Raw genomic sequence first — 19800 nt, 5'->3', positions numbered from 1 at the left:
CTTCCTCTCTTTCCTTTCACCACATGTACAGCCACCTTCACATCATCTCCATGGTGTTGCAGTGGGGGGTTCTTTTTTCGACGCCATGAGTTGCTATTGACATGAATCTTTAGTATCCTTATTGCGTCAGGGAGAAGGAGAGAGGCTTTCGCTTCAATTTCAAGAGATCTTTACGAGCTGTCAGCTGGTCACCTAACTGCATCGTGTCAAATCAGATTTGCCTACGTTTGTATTTTCATTGGACGAACATCAGGTGATTGGCGTTTTAATCGTTTAGCATATGATGGTGGTTGCCATAATCTGATGTGGGTCGTTGGGATTGCCGCTCTTTTGTGCATAGTATGTGGTTGAAGGATGAAAATTGGTTGGAAGGCCATTGTCTCAAAATGATGGGCGGACAACTTGTGATGGAGACGGATCTTGTTCCGAATAAGAAGTTAAAATGCCCTTTTGAAGTCAATATAACAGGTGCGAGTCGGCCCAATGAGATCTAGCCACAATCTTTGCCGATTCTCGGGTGAAAGTAATTTGAAGACGCCAAAAAGAATCATTCAATTATTAAGATGCTTGGGGTTTGATTCGGTAGCGAGGTACAAGGGTTGGTGGTCATGTGAGGAGCATATACAAATTAATATGATGTTTTATTTCGCAAAATAAAAATTTCCAAAATATCGCATTTGAATTAAATTTTCCTTTTTTTTTTTTTTTTCTGTTTGAAGTGTCAAAAGTGGATTTTGTAATTTTCATTTCCCAATTTCACCTCCCTCTTTTTTATTTTTGGGCAAATACTATCAGCAGGTTTAGAGCCAGAAGATCTTATTAGCGTTTCCAATTTTTTAGAAATGTTTTACTGTATTGCATCCTTTGCCTTATGCGGTACCTCCGAACCAATCAGTAGGTGCCAAGTTTCATGAGATAAATTCGGTCAAATAGTCATTAGAATTCAATTAATATTGAATAATCCAATTTGAGGAAGAAGCCACTTTTAGCTGGGGGAATTCTAAATATGTAGAAGCCCCGATAGGCTCAAAGCTTGAGCGAATGATCCAAAAATAGAATTATTTATATTTGGTACATTGAGGGTCGTATCTACGTCATGTACTTAGCTTTACAAAAATTAATTGCTAAGCCAGTGACACAAATGTTTGTAGTTATGTATTTATGTGGAAATGGGGAGAAAAAAGGCAAAAGGCTCATAGCCCTTAACGAGAAATTTTGGCAAATGGGTGGATGATTTTGGACGACATTAACATAAGAACCAACGCCCTGCCCCCACTTCGTTTCTTCTTTTAACCTTAGCTCTGTTTTTGCGTCTGATTTGAGGTACGAAAACGCGTGAGGGCATTGTAATAACATCGGATGGCTTTTTTTCCAACCCTCTTTGCAAGATGACTTGGATCGGTTCTGGCAAGCAAACACCTTTAGGGAGAGGTAAAGGAAAAACAAATCGATCACGAGATATGCTTACGACTAATCGGTGAAGAAATCTCAAGGCCCGAAGGAAACAGACTCAAACCAAATTAAGGCGCCGCAAAAGATAAAAGGCGAGCATGCGAGGAATAGCGACCAGCGACATCGAACGGTTCTGTATTGTCCAGAACCAGCATTGAACTGTGTATGCGAAGATGTTGCAAAAATAAAAAAATAAAAAGAAAAAGGAAAACTTCGATATAATGAAGACCTTACATTCACTTGACGTTAGGCTAGCACGCTTACCCATACTGTTATGACCATGAGTTAGCCGAAATCTAAAGCGACATTCTCGCGTCTAAAAGATCATTGGAAGCATTTAATGTAAAATATGTCACTATCGGTTTAAGATTATCAAATGAGAGAGAGAAAGAGAGAGATATTTAGTTGAAAGGTCCTTTTCAAGAGGAGTTTCGTATGAAGGTGGCGTAGCATTACTTTAAAAGAAGCGTTGGAATTCTCTAATAAGGACATTAAAAGATCCAACGGTTAAGAAGGTTTCTCCACAGTAATGGTCGACCATTTGTCAATAAGCCGTGACACATGTACAAATGTGTCTCTCTATATACACACGTCATACCACTTAACGGTGAAGGAATTTAACAGGATAGAGCAAATCAGTCTCAAATTTAATGAACTGACTACATGCTAAAAGGCGTGTAAATTACTCTTCTTGACATTTTCCTACTGAAAATTGCCCCCAATCTCTAGAAATTGCTAAAACAAATCAATGGCAGCTGTTCCACCTTAACCTGCGGCAACTAGCCCCCGAACAAGAGATAAAAAAAATGGAAATCTGATGTCACCCTCCAGCAGCCAAGAAATTAGATGGGAAATTCGTTTCTGCTAATAATAAATGTCGAATGAGCTGTACGAAAGGCATCCTTGTATACATTATTCTAACGTCAATTTGCCAAGATATATGATATGGTTTTTCAATTGCTTGTCTGTGTGAACGCTTCGCAGCGAGGCATCTTCAAGCCGCATCTTTCTTTCCTCCTGTAGGAACACATTGTATCGTAGGTACTGCAATCAAAAGGAATAGCTATTACTTAACTCCATATTGACTGAGTACAATATACATGCTCGCTGATAGAAAGTACCCGCGTCTGCACAGTGCGAGGACGTCTCTTTCTGCATAAACAAAGAGTCGTCCCTGAAGATTAATGGAGCACCAAAGCCATCAAAAGTAGCTAGATGGCCATACACCCCAATTGACAGCCTTTGCACTCGAGGCATAATCGTATCAGAAGATTATGACAATTGTTAAGATAGATATGAGGATGTCATACCCTCAGTTAATGGAGATCCAGTTTCTGCATCAAGTTTAAATGTGCAACCTGATACAAGAAGGAACTGCACTCAAACAGTCAAGAGAACAGCAGTCACTTTGCACTGTGAAAAGTAGACAATATCAAGCTGAGATGGGATAAATACACAACTTCCTCTTCTCTCTCATTTTCTTTTGGTCTATTTCTTGGATGGAAAACAGCTACAAAAATTTGGTGTCCATATGGTGCTAGTTCTGTACCTAGATCAGATCCTTTCATTTAATCAGACAAAAAACCCGTCCCTCACGAAATTCTTAAATCCTATTGTTCTTCTACCGGTCACAGGTCAAGCAAACCATTTCCTATGCAAAAAGAGGGTCCTTGCAACAAGGACTACGCTAAATCTGGAAAAAAAAAACACCTCTTCTCAAAGTCTACCAAATCCAACGGTCACGAATCCATCATTTCTTTATCTCTGCATGAATTAGAATCTCTGGAAATGACTTTGTAGACCAATCACAAGCCTATTTTTAAACAACCGTACAATATAGATAAAATATGCTCAGCAAGAAGAAAAAGAAAAACTCGTAGATCAAATACCAATGAAGAGGTCAATTGCACCTGTCCACCAGCATCCGCAGATGTCACTTTCAGCAGAAAATTTAAAATTGAAGGATGACATCCTATCACAATTGGAAATATTCTAAGCCTAGCCGCATTCGCATTTTTCCTTTTTTCAAGAACCAAGGTCCACCGTACCTTATTCTCCAGCTGGAAGGTTCTGTAGAGGCAGTATGGGTGATTTAACCAACGTATCAATGCTTGTTTGTTTCCAAAGCTAAAGCAGATCGTTTCAGGTGACTCAGTAATCCTTTGGTCAAATTTGCTGTCAGAACTTTGGCCAAGTCTTCTCTATGCACCTTCCTCCCTACTTCCTCCAATTCATCACAACCTCAGCAACTTCTTGAATTTTATCTAGCACGACAGTCCATATCTAATTTACACCAAATAAAGTGCAGATTGGCTTGTGCTTTTTCTTACTTCCCTTCCATTGACATCTCTGAAGACTCTCCTATGTCCCAAAATTCCCATATCAGACCAACTCTCTAGCAACATCTTCTGTGCATTTTGCAAGGCATCTCTACAAAGCATCCTATCTTTAATTTCTTAGCCTTTTGATCCTCCCTTCCCTCCTGAATCTTGTCTGTTGCAAAGGAAGCATCTAAACTTTAAACGGTGGCGCACAAAGAAGCAACAATGGGTAGGGAAACCAATTCAAAGATAATTTCAATGGCTGGTCTGAAGGTGAGTTCTTCAATTCAAACATTCTTTGATTCTGTATTTCTTGCTTTCTAAGATCCTTAAACTAGCTGCGGCTATTGCTAAAATTCGGCTAAAATATATAGGTAATGAAAGAAGATCGACCAAAGAAGTCCCCGTTCAAATCTATAGTTAAGGGCTCCACAGATGATGGTAGATCAAGCAGCATGGTCATTAAGGTAGGATATTCATCAATCTCTCTCTCTCTTTTCTTCCCCCCGAAAAATGAGTTCCAGCAATTCGATAGTATGTTGATTTAATCAATTGATGCATTAACAGAAAGCACGTGGTGTGATTCCTGCTCACATAGTAGCAGAAGCCATATCAACACTCCGTGGTCTAGACCTTAGATGGTCCGGGCCAATCACCCCAGCAGAGATGCAATATGTTGAACAATACGTGCTGGCAAAATATCCACAATATGCTGGACTTGTTGGAGGTGAACAAATAGATCTCTCCACGCTTTGCATTAATGAGGAGCCAGTTGAACCCACACTTGATGATAAAAGGAGATCACCACGGACTGGCTCCAGAGAACCCTTGGCACCATCTTATGGAAGCAGTCACCCGGATCTAGACAGAACCCAGCTAGAGCCATCAAGATTACTTGACATCCTCACCAAGAAGGCCTCCTTCCCTGGGAGTTTCATCTCCATCCCCGAAATTCAAGCTCAAAATAAAGTTCTGAAGTTCTGTGGACTGCCTGACGAGGATTTTCTTGTTCTTTTCACTCCAAGCTACAAAGATGCCATGATGTTGGTAGGTGAGAGCTATCCCTTTTTCAAGGGAAACTGCTACATGACCGTCATTGGAGAAGATGGGGATTACATAAAGGAGTTCGCCACCTACAAAGAATCAAAGATAATCTCTGCACCTGAGACTTGGTTGGATCTGCGGATCAAGGGATCACAGCTAAGCCAGTATTTCCGCAGAAAATGTAAGCACAGTCCTAAGGGGCTATTTTCCTACCCAGCAGATGTGAATGGGACTCGATATTCCATGCACTGGGTTTCAGAGGCCCACCGGAATTCATGGCACGTTCTTCTTGATGCAACTGCATTAGATGTTGGAGAGGATTGCCTAAACCTGTCACTTCATCGACCAGACTTCATTCTGTGCAGTCTGGATAACAGGCATGCCCATCCTTCAAAAATCACTTGCCTTCTGGTGAGGAAAACATCTTTTGATGCACCAACAATTGCCAATGAATGAGAAGGATGATTCCATGTAAATATAGAATGTCTTCCTTTCAAATTAAGCAACAGCCACAGAAGTGAGCTCTGGTTTTCAGATAATTTTTCATGTATAACCTCATCAGAAAAATTTTCAGAGTTTACACGATTGAAAATAGCAAAGAAATTAACTTTGCACAGATCATATCATAGATGGAGCACAAAGGACCACGGTGACAGATTTGTAGTCAAAGTTGTTATCAGATTCTAATCGTGTGCTCTACGGAAACTCATGCCACCAGTAACTTGCTAAGGCAAGTCTCTACATATTTTTTTTTTTTTTTTGCCAATGTCAATAGGAGGAATGGTTCATAATGCAAGCATGCAAGCAAGAAGAAATATACTATCTGGAACTTAACTCGAAATTGAGGATAAATGGCCTATAGCAATTGATGCCTGAGGGGATTTATTGATATCTATGTCATTCCACCTTCAGCACAATGAAATATTTTTTCATGGAAGGCTTAGAGCATCTTCACATAAGAATGACCTTGATGAAACTTAACATCCATGTCTCAGAAGGAATGTCTGGAGCATGTACAGGGATTTAAGAGTTTGTTGACATAGGCTCCAGGCAACGGCATAGGCTTTAGGCATGGTCTCTGAATTTTAGCTTTGACTTGTATTAAATTTAGAACTTGCAAGTTTCAGTTAATTACTAGCTTCTACTAAAAAAATAGTAAATTTATAGAGGAAAACATGCTAAATAACATTCTTCGCACTTTAAATGGAAATCTTAGTACTTTCAATAAATTTTCACCCAAAAGCCAATAGTTAGAGGAGCAACTTTTAGCATTTGATGCCAATCAATAAATAAGAAAATCAAGAAATTAGGCAAAATTTGGCGCTAAAATCCCCCAAGCACAAACAAGCTCCAACAAACAAGGTGATTTCTAACCTCACAAGAAACTGAAAAATACTCCTCAAAGACATTAAAAATTGAAATTCTATGTGCTCATGTGTTGCCTCTTCCTCTGCTGCAATAAATAGCAGGAAATCTGGCCCAAGCTACATTAGTGTCTAAGTTGATTCCGGAGTACAGAAATAAAGAAACTTGCCGATTGTCTGAATTTTATTTGAGATCCCATATTCCAATTCGACCCGGCTAATACTTTATTCATACCAAAAGATCACATAATAATGAGTTCCAGAAAAAGTCTTCAGGGTCTGAACACATCACCGATGGGAGAGCTTACATACTGTATTAACTCCCAACCTCTTGGTAAATGGTAATACCTCTTCAGACATACTAAACAAACTTAGCCCTACCAAACCAAAAACATATTTTTCCTTCAACCTCACTATATGGGCCAAAGCTCATTATAAGTGGATGCCAAATCTTTAAATTTGACAATGGATAGACCTCCAAAAAACATAATGGAACATGTTATGACTTATCATAGCGATTTAAAAGACGCAAGCAAATAGATCTAAACTCCTTTACAGAATTTATGGGCATTGATATGTATAAGAATATGCCTACTGCAACAATAAGGGGAGTACATCTTGCTCCTATACTCCAGGGTTGTTTCAGTCACCCCCTGTATTCAATTTATATCAATCAACTCCCTATAGTTGCATTTCTTGTTTCAACTCCCAAAATCCCACTTTTGGACTTTGACTTGATAGATTTTAAAGCTCAGGACATCACATACATCTATATGACCTTCGCTAATGGTAAAACTAGCAAGATACATATTTCCCCTTTGATAGAAGTTTATGTTAGAAAGTGCAACTTAAAAATTTAAATTAATAAATGAAGGGAGACTACATGCATATAAGGCACATTGAAACCCTATATATAAGTAATGTAGGATACTTTAACAACCTTTTTATGTGCAAATCAAAGTAACAATAACACATGGGAATTGACAAACGAGGAGCCTCACAAGCGAAAATTTTTTTGTGCGGAAGCTGATTTGTGATCCTGTTAGTAAATTTAATTCAAAAGCTTAAAATGATAGGCGGGGGAGATTTCATAAATATAAGGCACATTAAAGCCCCATAGACAAGCAAAGTAGGACACTTGAACAGTTACAAATTGAATTAGATTTCTCTTCATCTAATTTTGGAGTTACTTAAAAATAACATGTGCGTTCTACATTTCATCACTTAGGGGAAATACATATGCTAACTTTGTTAACCTTACCTATCATATAAATTTACTTACATAATCCCACTGCTTTAGATTTCGTCATGTCAGACATTGAAATTGAGATCTTTGGGTCAAATGAAACAAAGAATAAAGATGTGCACGGTTGATTGAGAGTCAGACAAATTATAAGGAGCTGACTGAGACATCTTCAAAAATTGGGACCAACAGGTAATTTTTCCACAACAACATATTCAAATGAGAGTGGCTCAAACAGAGGGACTAATATCTTTACAGTGGTAGTTCTTGCGTAAGCATGGAAGATCCCTGAATTGGCCAAAAATCCCCTTGAGATATCCTAATATTTAAATTTGTCTTTGGTCACGCAACCAAGTACATGCTCGTTACATTCCAGTTCTTGCATAAAAAAGATTTCTTGACTAGAACAAACAATAACCTTATTTCAAGATCTGTACTCTATACCAATCCCAGTATACACCAATTTTATTATTGTTAATTCTTACCCTAACCTAAGATTCTGAAAATGATTTCTTCCAGACAGGTCACAATCCTTTATAACATCAATGCACAAAATAATATATCTCATGAATCAACTGTAATGAACAGGTCCACTTGCACCTGCTACCCAGCAACTTCTAATGTCGCTTTCTGCTCAGATTTAAAATTCAGAGAACTGCCTCCACTTGCAATTGAAAATAGTCTAATCTAGCTAGATCAACACATACATTTCAGGATTATGTCACTCAATATCTCACGAATCAACCGTAATGAACAGGTCCATTTGCACCTGTTACCCAGCAACTTGTAATGTCACTTTCTGCTCAGATTTAAAATTCAGAGAACTGCCTACACTTGCAATTGAAAATACTCTAATCTGGCTATATCAACACTTATATTTCAGGATTATGTCACTCAACTTCCAGCTGGAAGAGTTGAAAGACATTTGTGTTTTCATATAGGCATTATTAGGAAGGATATTTGGTTGTCCGATTCCAAAAGCTAGAGCACGACATTTCAAGTGATCCAAAAAAAATTTGGTCAAATCCTATTACTTGGATTACATATCTGCAATACCTGAATTCAGATACACATCTGCAACCAAAAATTCCACAATAAGTTTGCCCAGGTCCTCTCTTCGCACCTTCCTCCCTCACATCGTTAGTCCTTTCGCTATATCTTAAACAACTTCTTAAAGTTTTATCTTGTATTAGAGTCAATATCTGTTTCTGTCTAATCAAGTGCAGAAAAATCTCCTTATATCTCGGACACATTTCCATCCATTGACTTGTCTGAACGCTCTTATTTCCCCCATACCCATCTCTAACCAACTCATGATTCCGTGTAATGTGCAAGGCTTACCTAAATATAATTCACTATGATTTCCTAGCCTTTTGGTTCTCATTCTCATGAATCTCGTACATCCATTGCAAAGAAAGACTAAACTTTTATAAGCTTTGAGTAGAGAAGGGACCGTGGATAGGGACAGCAATGCAAAGATCATTTCAAACGCTGGATTGAAAGTGAGTTCTCAAACTTAAAATCTCTTTGATTTTTTTTTCCTCTATACAGATCTTACACTAATAGTAATGCCCATAATATTTATCGACAAATATGAAAATGAAAATTGACTGAAGAAGTCCCTGTCCCAATTTATACATAATGCATTCACACTCAGAAGTATTGGTCATAAAGGTTTGCAATCGTTTTTATTTCTAAGGTAAGTGTCCATGGTATAGTATTTAATATCAGCCAGTGCTTCAACAGAAAGCACAAAATTACAGTACCCCCTCACGTAGTAGCAGAAGCCGTATCAACCCTCTGTGGTCTAGGCCTTAAATTGTCAGGACCAATCACCCTAACAGAGATACAATGTGTTGAACAGTACCTGCTGGCAAAGTATGCACAATATTGACTAGGTGAAGGAGAACAAATAGATCTATCCGCCCTTTGCATTAACAAGGAGCCATTTGAGCCCGTTCTTGATGATAAGAGGCAGTTGCAGAGGACTTCAGGGAACCATCCCGGCCATCTTACAGAGGCAGTCACCCAGCTAGAACCATCTAGATTGCTTGAGATCATCACCACAAGGTCCTCCTTCCCTGGGAGTTTCATCTCCATCCCTGATGTTCAAGCTCAAAACAAAGTTCTGAAATTCCACGGACTGTATAGCAATTAGTATTCTCTTATCTTTACTCCAAGCTACAAAGATGCTATCATTTTGGTAGGTGAGAGCTATCCCTTTCTCAGGGAAAACTGCTTAAGGCTGTCGTTGAGAAGATGGGCATTACGTAAACGAATTTGCTACTTACAAAGAATCAAAGGTAACCGCTGCACCCGAGACTTGGTGGGATCTGTGGATCAAGGTCACAGCTGAGCCAGTATTCCTGCCGAAAAAGTAAGCACAGCCCTAAGGGCGCTATTTTCACACCCAGCAGATGTCAAGAGGACATAATATTCCATGCACTAGATTACAGAATCCCATCGAAATTCATGGCATGTTCTTCTTGATTGCAACCGCATTGATTGTTGGAGAAGTTTGCCTAAATCCCTCACTTACCCGTTAGACTTTGTCTTGTGCAGTCTAGACAACAGGCATGTGTCACGGTCCGGTAATCCTCCGGTACTCGTGACAAGGTGCTTGGGGTTATCTAGTGAAGAGTGAGGATACAGAGGGGATAACAATTGGTCCGTGGAGTTCTAGGATAGAAGAATTATATCGCTTAGGAGCTCTGAAGGCAAGGTTGGCCTCCCGTGGGTTGGGAGCTGATGCCGCTCTTTTGATGAGGCCAGGGTAGGCTGAAACCAATTGTTGGGTCTAAAGAGATCAAAAACTATTCACCGTATTATTCGTTGGAACAACAATAGAAGGAAGGCTGGCCTGGCGAATTCTACTTACTATGTGCCAACGAGTCGTTCCGCGGTCAAGGGAACTGTCAGCCCATGACACATGGTATCAGAGCAGGAATCCCTCTTGAGTCGGAGAATTGGACTCCACACTCTAGTGTGGGTTGAACTGAGAAGTACTGGCGGTCTACCCGGTCTTGCGAGGGCAAAGAGGGAATTGCCGGGGCAAAAGGTATTTAGACAAAATGCAGCTCTCTAAAGCTCCTAGGATGACAATGGGAGTACTAGGAAGAGTCGATTCCTTGCCGAGTGGATAGAGAGTTAGAGAAGAACCGAATCCTCGCTAAATAGGGATAACGTTCATTGGTGAATTCGAAAAAGAGGTCTACTGCCACATTTTCAACAAGGAAAGAACCTCCATTTGGTTGGCTGGGGTTATGCTTAGTAGGCAAAAATGATGCTGCCAAAAGGATGCGGTTGGTGAAAAATGCCACACTTGCCAAAGAAAATATGAATAGCTGAGATCAAAAGAGGCTTGGGCGAGCATGATCATTTGATGTGAAATTCCAAAAGTGGCGCATCATGGTTAAGGTATGCAAGGAAATGAGGTTGCAAAATTGAGTAAAGGAGAATGTCACAGTCCCTCATGTACTCATGACACTTGTAAGCAGTGCTTGAGGTTATCAAATGAAAAGTGAGAATGCAGAGGGGACAAACACAACTAATCCGTGGGAGTGGCCCATTGCGAAATTGAGTAGGGGAGAATGTCGCACTTCTTGAATACTCTCATACTCGTGACTTGAGGTTATCAAGTGAAGAGTGAGGATGCAGAGGGAATGAACACAACTAGTCCATGAGAATAACATCGGGACGGTTGATACTAGGAGTTCTAGGATAAAAAGATTATATCGCTTAGCAGCTTTGAAGGTGGGGTTGGCCTGCCGTGTACAAACTGGTCAAGAGCTTACGCCGCTTCTCCTGATGAGGCCAGGGTAGACTGAAACTAGTTATTGAGCTTAAAAGATTTGTTATCTCATTCGATGGACTAGATGCCCTAGCGAAGCTGGGTGTGGTACAATATCGTACAGAGAAGTTATTCACCGTATTGTTCGCTCGCTAGAACAGCTATAGAAGGAAAGCTGACCTAACGAATTCTGCTCGCCAAGCGCCACACGGGTTGTTCTGCTGCGGAGGGAATTGTCGGCCCGTGACACATGCCTATTCTTTAAGAATTACTTGCCTTTTGGTGAGGAAAATTCTTTTGAGGCAGCAACGGTCCCCTACTTGAGCCAATGAAAGAGAAAGATAGTTCCATGTGGATGTCTGCAAATTAATCAGAAGAGCTACACATACAAGCTCTGGATTATAAATAAGTGTCCATGTTTAAACTCATGAGAAAAGTTTTCCATGATTAAAGATAACTAAAAGTATGACCTTTGCACACACGATACTTTAATGGATCACAAAGGAAAATGTATCTATGATCAATGAAAACTTGATGACACCTAGGTGAGTGACTTTGAACCAATCTATAGAATCACCCGGAAAGTTTCTTCACCTTCTTCCTGCAAAACAGACACTGGATGGTGCATTTAAGAAAGAAGATATGTATATTTCATATAGAAAAAAGTAAGTTATGTGTACGGTGCCTATAGTAGTTAAGAGGATCTTTTGTAAAGAATCTTCCATGATTCTCTACTGCCGGGTGGGTGAGAATTTCAAAAGATAGCTAAATAGTGCATGCATGGTTTGCAGTGGGGCGGGTCAAAAGCTGAGAATTCTCTCCATCGAGGGCAGCTACTGTTTGTGAAGAACCCACTTGGAGTTCTAGTGAATGCTATCCTTCGAGAGACCTCTCTTCTCAACAAACTTATGATGCAAAATCTCAGAGACATAAAAATTAACAATGCAACCCGGTTTGACAGTAGGATGATAGCATGTTTGTCAGTAATTAACCATAGTGGATCCTACAGTCACATAACAAGAACGGTCTAGAGTATGCAAAAGGAAAAGGACAATTTGTTGGAAGACATAGTCTCTTGGATATGGCATTGGCTTTAGTAATGTTAGCTTTATCATGGCTTTAATTAAATTTTGAAGTTGTGAAGTCTTATTACTTTCAAGCTTTTACTAAACAAAATATTAAATAGACAAGAACATGCTATGATCCTATATTTGAACTTCAAATGGAAATCTCAAAAATTTTCAATATTATTTTCACCGAAAGCCAAAAGTTAAGAGGGACAACTTTGTCATTTCTGCTCAAACTTGCTTTTGATGCCAATCCACGAGTCAAGTTAGAAGGAAAAAAACAAAAGTAGAAGCAAAAGTAGGGGGGCTAAAATCCCCCCAAAACCCCAGACAAACACTAACACATCAAATTTACTTTCTTACCTCATAAGAATTCAGGATGAACCAGACTCCATGCTTATGGGGTGGTGTCTCTTTCTCCACAGCATTAAGGAGCTGTTACATTGCTCAAGCATGTTGCATTACTAGCTAAGTTGATCTCAAAGTGTGGAAATAAATGAAACCATCTGCTTTCAAAACTGAATCTGGAATCTCACATTCCAACACGACCCTGATAAGCTATCATTCAGACAGCATTATCACATATTAATGAGTTCCACAAAAACCTTTAGGGTCTGTATGTTGACCTTATAGAACCAAAAACATCCTTGCTTGACCCCACAAAGTCGATCAAAGAACATTAAAAACTGATGCATAATCTAAAGAATTAGTCACGAAACAGGAGAATACATAATGAAAACTGATGAAAAAGATGGTAGGGTGGTAGGGACCTGGTGCAGTGATATCTAGAAATGAACTATAAACATTAATAAATAAATAAATGCTCCACTAGGAACTTTTTATGGCATATATTAACAGAAGCATGCAGGCAAAGAATCTCTAATTCATGACTTGCTAAACCATAATTCATTAGTGGCACAAAATACTGTGGCCACCCTCCGCTGACTGCATGAAAAGTATTTCTGCAATGATCAAATCTGACAAAAGTTCAGGATGAACGAATGTAATGTAGCTGCAGCACATACTTGATTAGTTCATCTCTCTCATAAATTTCTTGCTTCTTGGACAGGCACATTCTAAAAGGTTCGAATTATCTAAACTGACAGGGAAACGGACGACACAGCTTAAGAGAAAAGTGACTGCATTACATTGTTTCCTCAGAAAGGCTACAATCAAGTACGTCTAACAAGAAGTCAAAAAAAAAAAAAAAAAAAAAAAAGGCCTAGCCAAACAAATAAAAATCTGAAGCATCCCATATAACTGGAAAAACAAAACCTGACACAACTTTTACATGAATCCTATCATCTTAAGTATGTAGATATCTTGACCAAAAGAAAGGTATGTAGATACATATAACTTGGTGAAACATTTAGCCCAGATGACTTAATACGTGGATCGGCCATCTCCCTCGGTAATCACATCCTTGAAAGAGCCACCACTAGGGATCATGGGCAAAACATGCTCTTGATGGGGGACAATCACATCCAACAAGTATGGCCCAGGAGTATCTAACATCTTTTGGACAGCTGCTCTAAGATCTGCCTTTTTTGTCACACGAGATGCAGGTATTCCGCAGGCTTCAGCAAATGTCAACATATTTGGAAATATATCAGACTCTCTAGATGGATTCCCTAGATATGTGTGAGCCCTATTGGCTTTATAAAAGCGATCCTCCCATTGGACAACCATGCCCAGATGTTGATTGTTCAACAGCATTATCTTGACAGGAAGATTCTCCACTCTGACTGTCGCCAACTCCTGGACGTTCATTATGAAGCTTCCATCTCCATCAATGTCTACCACAACAGCATCGGGTCTTGCAACAGCAGCTCCAACCGCAGCAGGCAATCCAAAGCCCATGGCCCCTAATCCACCAGATGTCAACCATTGGCGGGGCCTCTTGTACTTGTAAAATTGAGCAGCCCACATTTGGTGTTGCCCAACTCCAGTGCTTATAATAGCATTTCCATCAGTCAGCTCATCGAGAACTTGAATCGCATACTGAGGAGGGATAGCTTCCCCAAATGTCTTATAAGTTAAGGGATTATTCATTTTCTGCTCATCAAGTTCCATTCTCCAAGCTGAAAAATCAAGTTTGAGCTTCGATTTTCTAGTCTCCAGAATGCTATTAATCCCTTTTAATGCCAACTTCACATCTGCACAAATTGACACGTGAGGCTGCTTATTTTTCCCAATCTCTGCCGAATCGATATCGATGTGAATGATTTTAGCTCGGCTAGCAAAAGTTTCCAGCTTCCCCGTCACACGGTCATCAAACCTAACTCCAAACGCAAGCAGCAAATCACATTTATCAATAGCATAGTTAGCATAAACAGTTCCATGCATTCCCAGCATTTGAAGGGACAGTTCATGTGAGCATGAGAATGCCCCGAGCCCCATCAAAGTACTAGCGACAGGAATCCCTGTGAGGTCCACAAACTTTCTCAATTCCTCGCTTGAATTCAAACATCCACCTCCCACATACAAAACAGGTTTCTTCGACTCCGATACCAACCTCACAATCTGTTCCAAATGGGCCTCCGAAGGCAACTTTGGCAATCTCGACATGTAGCCGGGCAACGTAATGGGCACATTCCAATTAGGAACGACGAGCTGTTGCTGTATATCTTTAGGCACATCGATCAGGATAGGACCAGGTCTCCCCGAAGTTGCCAGGTAAAAAGCTTCACTCACAACTCTAGGAATATCTTCCACATCAAGGACAAGGTAATTATGTTTCGTAATAGACCGCGTCACCTCAACAATTGGAGTCTCTTGAAATCCATCCGTTCCAATCATCCTCCGCGGCACCTACAAACACATTCATGCACACAATCATCCACAAATCAACGATCCATCAGAGGACGCCAGCGGAAATGAACATAGTTCTGTATTCAAAACACTGAATTATTTAATACATATGCACAACAATGAAGCCAGAAAAAAAAAAAAAACAGAATCTATCATCCTAATGCTACATATATCTCCATAGATACACCTCCTGTGCTCCGCCAGCATTCCTCCGGATCAAAAGGAGAGACAAGAAAGGGAAAAAAAAATCGGACGATCGGGCAGTAGAAACTCCTTAAAGATACCTGGCCAGTGATGGCGACGAGGGGGATGCTGTCCAGCATGGCGTCGGCGAGTCCACTGACCAGATTGGTGGCGCCGGGGCCGGAGGTGGCGATGCAGACCCCGGGGAGGCCGGAGGCGCGCGCGTACCCCTCCGCGGCGAAGATACCTCCCTGCTCGTGGCGAGGGAGCACGTTCCTGATGACGCCGGACCGGGTGAGGGCCTGGTGGATCTCCATGGAGGCGCCGCCCGGGTAGGCGAAGACGGTGGAGACGCCCTGGCGCTCGAGGGCCTCGACGAGGACATCGGCGCCCTTGCGAGGCTCGTCGGGGGCGTATCTGGGAACGAACGTCTCGGGAGGGGCTACGGCCGGGGTCGGTGGTGCGGAGGACGGGGTCCTGGCGGCGGCTCGGGGAATGCGGGAGGGGGACGAGTCGGCGGAGACACGGAGGAGGGGCGTGGCGGGACTGGGAGGGAAGCGGAGGGTAGATCGGTCGACGGGAGTTTGGGATTTGGAGGGAAATGAGAGAGCGGTGGTTTTGGCGGCGGAGGAGGCGGTCGAAGCGGCGGCGGCGGCCATGTCTCGAGATCCGGTGGGAGAGAGAGAGAGAGAGAGTAACAGGGCAGGGGTGCGTGCAGGTGTTCGGAAATGTGCAGCTGACTTTTAAGGTTAAGGGAGCCTGAGAGGAGGGCCCGCCTTCGTTCGTGATGGTGTGTGTTGGGGTGCCGGCGGCGGGTGCCTGAGCGGCGAATTTACCAGAATGCCCCTCGTGTTTTGTCGCCTATCAAATCAAATGGGCATATGTACAGGAGAAAATTGGAATACGAGACGAGTCGCATTCGCAAATATAAAAAAAATCATGATTGGCGCTTCTTACCTTTTACTAAAAAAAAAAAAAAAAAAAATCATCATTAGCATTGTTGACGGTGAGCTTCTCCTCCTAACACAAGAGAAGGAGTTCAATTCCCAAACGTCTTATCCGGTGGCATGTGTGTAGTGATTAGCACGTATTGCTCCCAAGGTTTTACCCCGTTACTCCAGACCTTTCGGGCTGTTCAATTTATACGATGCGCGGGTCCTAGGGTCACAAAAAAAAAAATCATGATTGCATGTAACGGATCAAATTTTATATAAATGAGACATAAATTAGATAAAATTGTGAGATAAAAATGAATAGAATTTCTAATATCTATAATCAGAAAATTATTTTTCTCAAATAACAAATTTCTTAAATTAATTAAATAAAAATATATATTACTATTATCAATATTTGAATTCTAATATAAAAAAATTCAAAATAACAAAAAAATAAAATTTAATTATTTTAATTTAATCTTATATTCATTTATATATTCGAATTTTATTATATTTTATAATATAAATTCAATATATAAATTGTTACATATTTTAGGTATATCGGTACAAATTTATTGTTTAATGGAACTTTATTAGAGAATAATGGAAGGGAAATAAAGAAATAAAGAATAAATTAATTATAAAATAAAATAAAATAAAATAAGTAAATAAAAATGAAGTAGGCAAGGGTGTTATAAGAAACTTTTACCATTTCCATTTGTAAAATTTTGTGTTCATTTACACTAATATGCTATTTATACTAAATAATGTAAATGACATAATGTAAATATATCTGACTTTATCATTGTAATTACTATGAGTGAGTATGATTCGGATAAGTGGTAAACTGAGAACCATTCACCAAGGACCGATTTTGAAAAATTGGAACTAAAACCCGTTTGTTAGTTCCATGGATTCTCCTAGATGGGTTTATGGAACCGGTTCCCAATCCCTACAAAGCTTGTTCGGCTTTATATTCAAATTAAATTACAACCCATTTAATTTGATTAGAGATTGAAAACTATAAGACGAAACAAATGGATAATACTCATTAGCTAAAAACTTGTTTTCTTCAAAAGTCATGACGTGGTATTCTTAAGGTTTTCTGATGCGGGAAATATGTGGAGAATTAGACTCCACGTTAAAAGTCCTAACTTATATAAAAGTTAAAATATTAATTGCTTAATTCATCTTTTTTTCAACCTTAACTAATTTAATTATCAGAATGGCTAAAGGGAGACTTAATTATACTCTTAAAATGAGCTGTTGGCTCTTATAGACATCTTCAATCGGTTCTCTCCTTTCTCTATGTTTGTTTATTTGGTTTTGATCAAGAAAACAAGTAAATGGATTATTAGATAGAAAAAAGTAAGAGGTTAATGCTATTACTTACCCAAGAGACAAAATTAGTCAATAATTATATTAATTAATTAATATAGATTTTTTTTATATAAATATGTATATATATCAATCTCGTTTGGGTGGATGGATGGATGGTTCTACGCCTAGAATGGAGAATCGAACTGATACTCTATGAAGTACTGACACGTTTACAAGTTTGTGTGTCGTGTTGGATATTTTGACATATGTCCAACACGCTCGAATATGCTCGGACATGTGGTCAACTATTTTCAACACGCTCCGACATGCATGTTCGGAATTGGGAGAGGCATGGTGATTTGTCGAGTAGGTCTGCAAATGCAAAGGGAGAGAGAAATCGTTGAAGAAGGCAATGGAGGGTGGAGGCAAGGCCGCGACTATAAGGAGGGCCAATGGAAGAGCAAAGACCGAGATGACCCATAGAGCTGCCATTGCAATGCTGCAATAGAGGGTCAAAAGTAAGGCTGTGGCTGTGAAGGAGGAAGGGTTGAAGGTGAGGCGGTGAGTGATTGTGATGAGGTAACTCAAAGGGAGTAGAAATCAAGGAGGAGGATTGTGCGAGGAGGATGAAGGGGTGGGGATGACTTCAATTTTGAGAAAGGAAATGACAGGTGATGGGGGAAAGAAACCGGGGGTGGGGGCCGGAGGAGGGTTGGGGTGGCGTAGGGTGGGGAAAGAGAAACGGGAAATGACAGGTGAGGGGGGGGTGGTGCGGGGGAAAAATGAGGGAATAAACCAAGTGGAGGTGATGGGGGAGAAACAGGGAAGTGACGAGTGAGTGAGTGATGGGGGGGAGAGAGAATTAGGGGGAATTAATTTTTGCGTGATGAGACTCTTTTTGTCAGAAAAATAGATACATGAGCCAAAAAGTGATTTCGAAAATTAAAAGTATTGAATATTAAATAATGATAAATTTTGATTAATTTAAAAGGTCATAAATTTATTTAAATTAATTAATTATAATTTTTGTTAGTCATTAATTTCATTCCTATAAATAGATTTATTAATATCATTATTGTAAATTTATTGTAAGCTCTTTTTATTATTTATTTATTTGTAAATTTGAATAAAATTATTTAAAAATAAAAATATTAATTTAATATATAACATGTCTTAACGTATCGAAATTTTCTATTTTTGAAAAATGATGTGTCGTGTCATTTCTCATGTCGATGCTACTTAATCGATACTCAATGATTCCATTAAATTTGAACCGAGAATCGAACTGGCTTTAATAAGAACCATATTTTTGAGTGGTCCGAGTGGTGCTCGATTATTTTGCACATCCTTAATATTCACCACACAGTCGATTTTTTTTTTTTTTGGTCACCACACACAAGAGATATTATAAATTCTTTGAATTTCATTTTTTATCATATCCAGCCCTATTTTAATTAGAATTCCAGACAACTAATCATAGCCTAATCAAGGGTATTTACTATTTTAAAGAAACAGTTCAGAAAAAAAAAAAAATCTATTCAATAATATATTATGCAGCTAGAAAATTTCAAGGGTGAAAGAAAAGAGGAAAATTTCAGCCCTCAAGAAAAAATTCCCCACCTATCTAATCTGATTCTTACTTCTTTTTATTCTTATAGTGAGTTTCTGAAATTGATTATATTCAAGATTCCATATTCTTTATAATCGTGCTTAGACTAGAAGTAGTTTAAAGAAAATTATAATCCGTCAGCTGTTTATTTATTTATCTATTTTTTTGTATTGTCTGCACTCATTTTGATCAAACAATTATACATTGACTTCCTACTAAAACTATAAAAGAACATATTCTAAGTTTAAAGACATAACTTAAAAAAGAAAAATACTTCAGCGACTTTCTTGTAGACTTTTTGAAATCCAAATATTCAATTTTAATCAAATCTCAAATGTCAAAAGAAAAAAAATAAAAAATTAAAGTAAAGGTCGCCATAGACCCTTGAGAGAAACACATTATGAAATATGATGTAATGATCCTCTATTTTGGTTATTGGAAACAGATTAGTGACTTCAGGGGCAAAAGGAGGACCGAATAACAATAAATTAAAACCTAAAAACATGCGGAGAGATTTATATGGAGACATGTGGATCGCTATAATATACTCCAAAACAAATTGCTTCATCTGATTTCACATATCATAAGTTACAAATACGATTTAAACAACAGTATTTGAGGAAATCTGTTCGAAGCGATATAATCACGTTCTCCTGTCGTT

General features: G+C 39.3%; 2 protein-coding genes across 2 annotated transcripts; one reads left to right on the top strand and one right to left on the bottom strand.

Moving 5' to 3' along the window:
* Positions 1-3595: 3595 nt before the first annotated feature.
* LOC104426157 lies at positions 3596-5501 on the top strand. The gene is made up of 3 exons (XM_010039110.3): positions 3596-4046; positions 4148-4240; positions 4341-5501. The coding sequence occupies exons 1-3, from the start codon at positions 3999-4001 to the stop codon at positions 5271-5273; spliced, it is 1074 nt and encodes a 357-aa protein (XP_010037412.2). The 5' UTR covers positions 3596-3998; the 3' UTR covers positions 5274-5501.
* Positions 5502-13310: 7809 nt separating this feature from the next.
* Positions 13311-16000, bottom strand: LOC104426156 (acetolactate synthase 1, chloroplastic). The gene is made up of 2 exons (XM_010039109.3): positions 15377-16000; positions 13311-15092 (listed from the first exon to the last, which is right to left on the bottom strand). The coding sequence occupies exons 1-2, from the start codon at positions 15932-15934 to the stop codon at positions 13665-13667; spliced, it is 1986 nt and encodes a 661-aa protein (XP_010037411.2). The 5' UTR covers positions 15935-16000; the 3' UTR covers positions 13311-13664.
* Between the last annotated feature and the right edge of the window lie 3800 nt (positions 16001-19800).

Source organism: Eucalyptus grandis, chromosome 11 (assembly GCF_016545825.1).
Source record: "Eucalyptus grandis isolate ANBG69807.140 chromosome 11, ASM1654582v1, whole genome shotgun sequence".
NCBI lineage: Eukaryota > Viridiplantae > Streptophyta > Magnoliopsida > Myrtales > Myrtaceae > Eucalyptus > Eucalyptus grandis.
The sequence above is the reverse complement of the archived record's forward strand: the minus strand, read 5'-3'. Positions and strand labels throughout refer to the sequence as shown.

What these genes read in the sequence shown, in the direction of transcription:
- LOC104426157 (XM_010039110.3), top strand. Translation starts at nt 3,999, where the DNA reads ATGGGTAGGGAAACCAATTCAAAGATAATTTCAATGGCTGGTCTGAAG. An exon ending in TTTCAATGGCTGGTCTGAAG is followed by an intron (nt 4,047 to 4,147) that starts GTGAGTTCTTCA and finishes TAAAATATATAG; the next exon opens with GTAATGAAAGAAGATCGACC. An exon ending in CAAGCAGCATGGTCATTAAG is followed by an intron (nt 4,241 to 4,340) that starts GTAGGATATTCA and finishes ATGCATTAACAG; the next exon opens with AAAGCACGTGGTGTGATTCC.
- LOC104426156 (XM_010039109.3), bottom strand. Translation starts at nt 15,934, where the DNA reads ATGGCCGCCGCCGCCGCTTCGACCGCCTCCTCCGCCGCCAAAACCACC. An exon ending in TCGTCGCCATCACTGGCCAG is followed by an intron (nt 15,093 to 15,376) that starts GTATCTTTAAGG and finishes ATGTGTTTGTAG; the next exon opens with GTGCCGCGGAGGATGATTGG.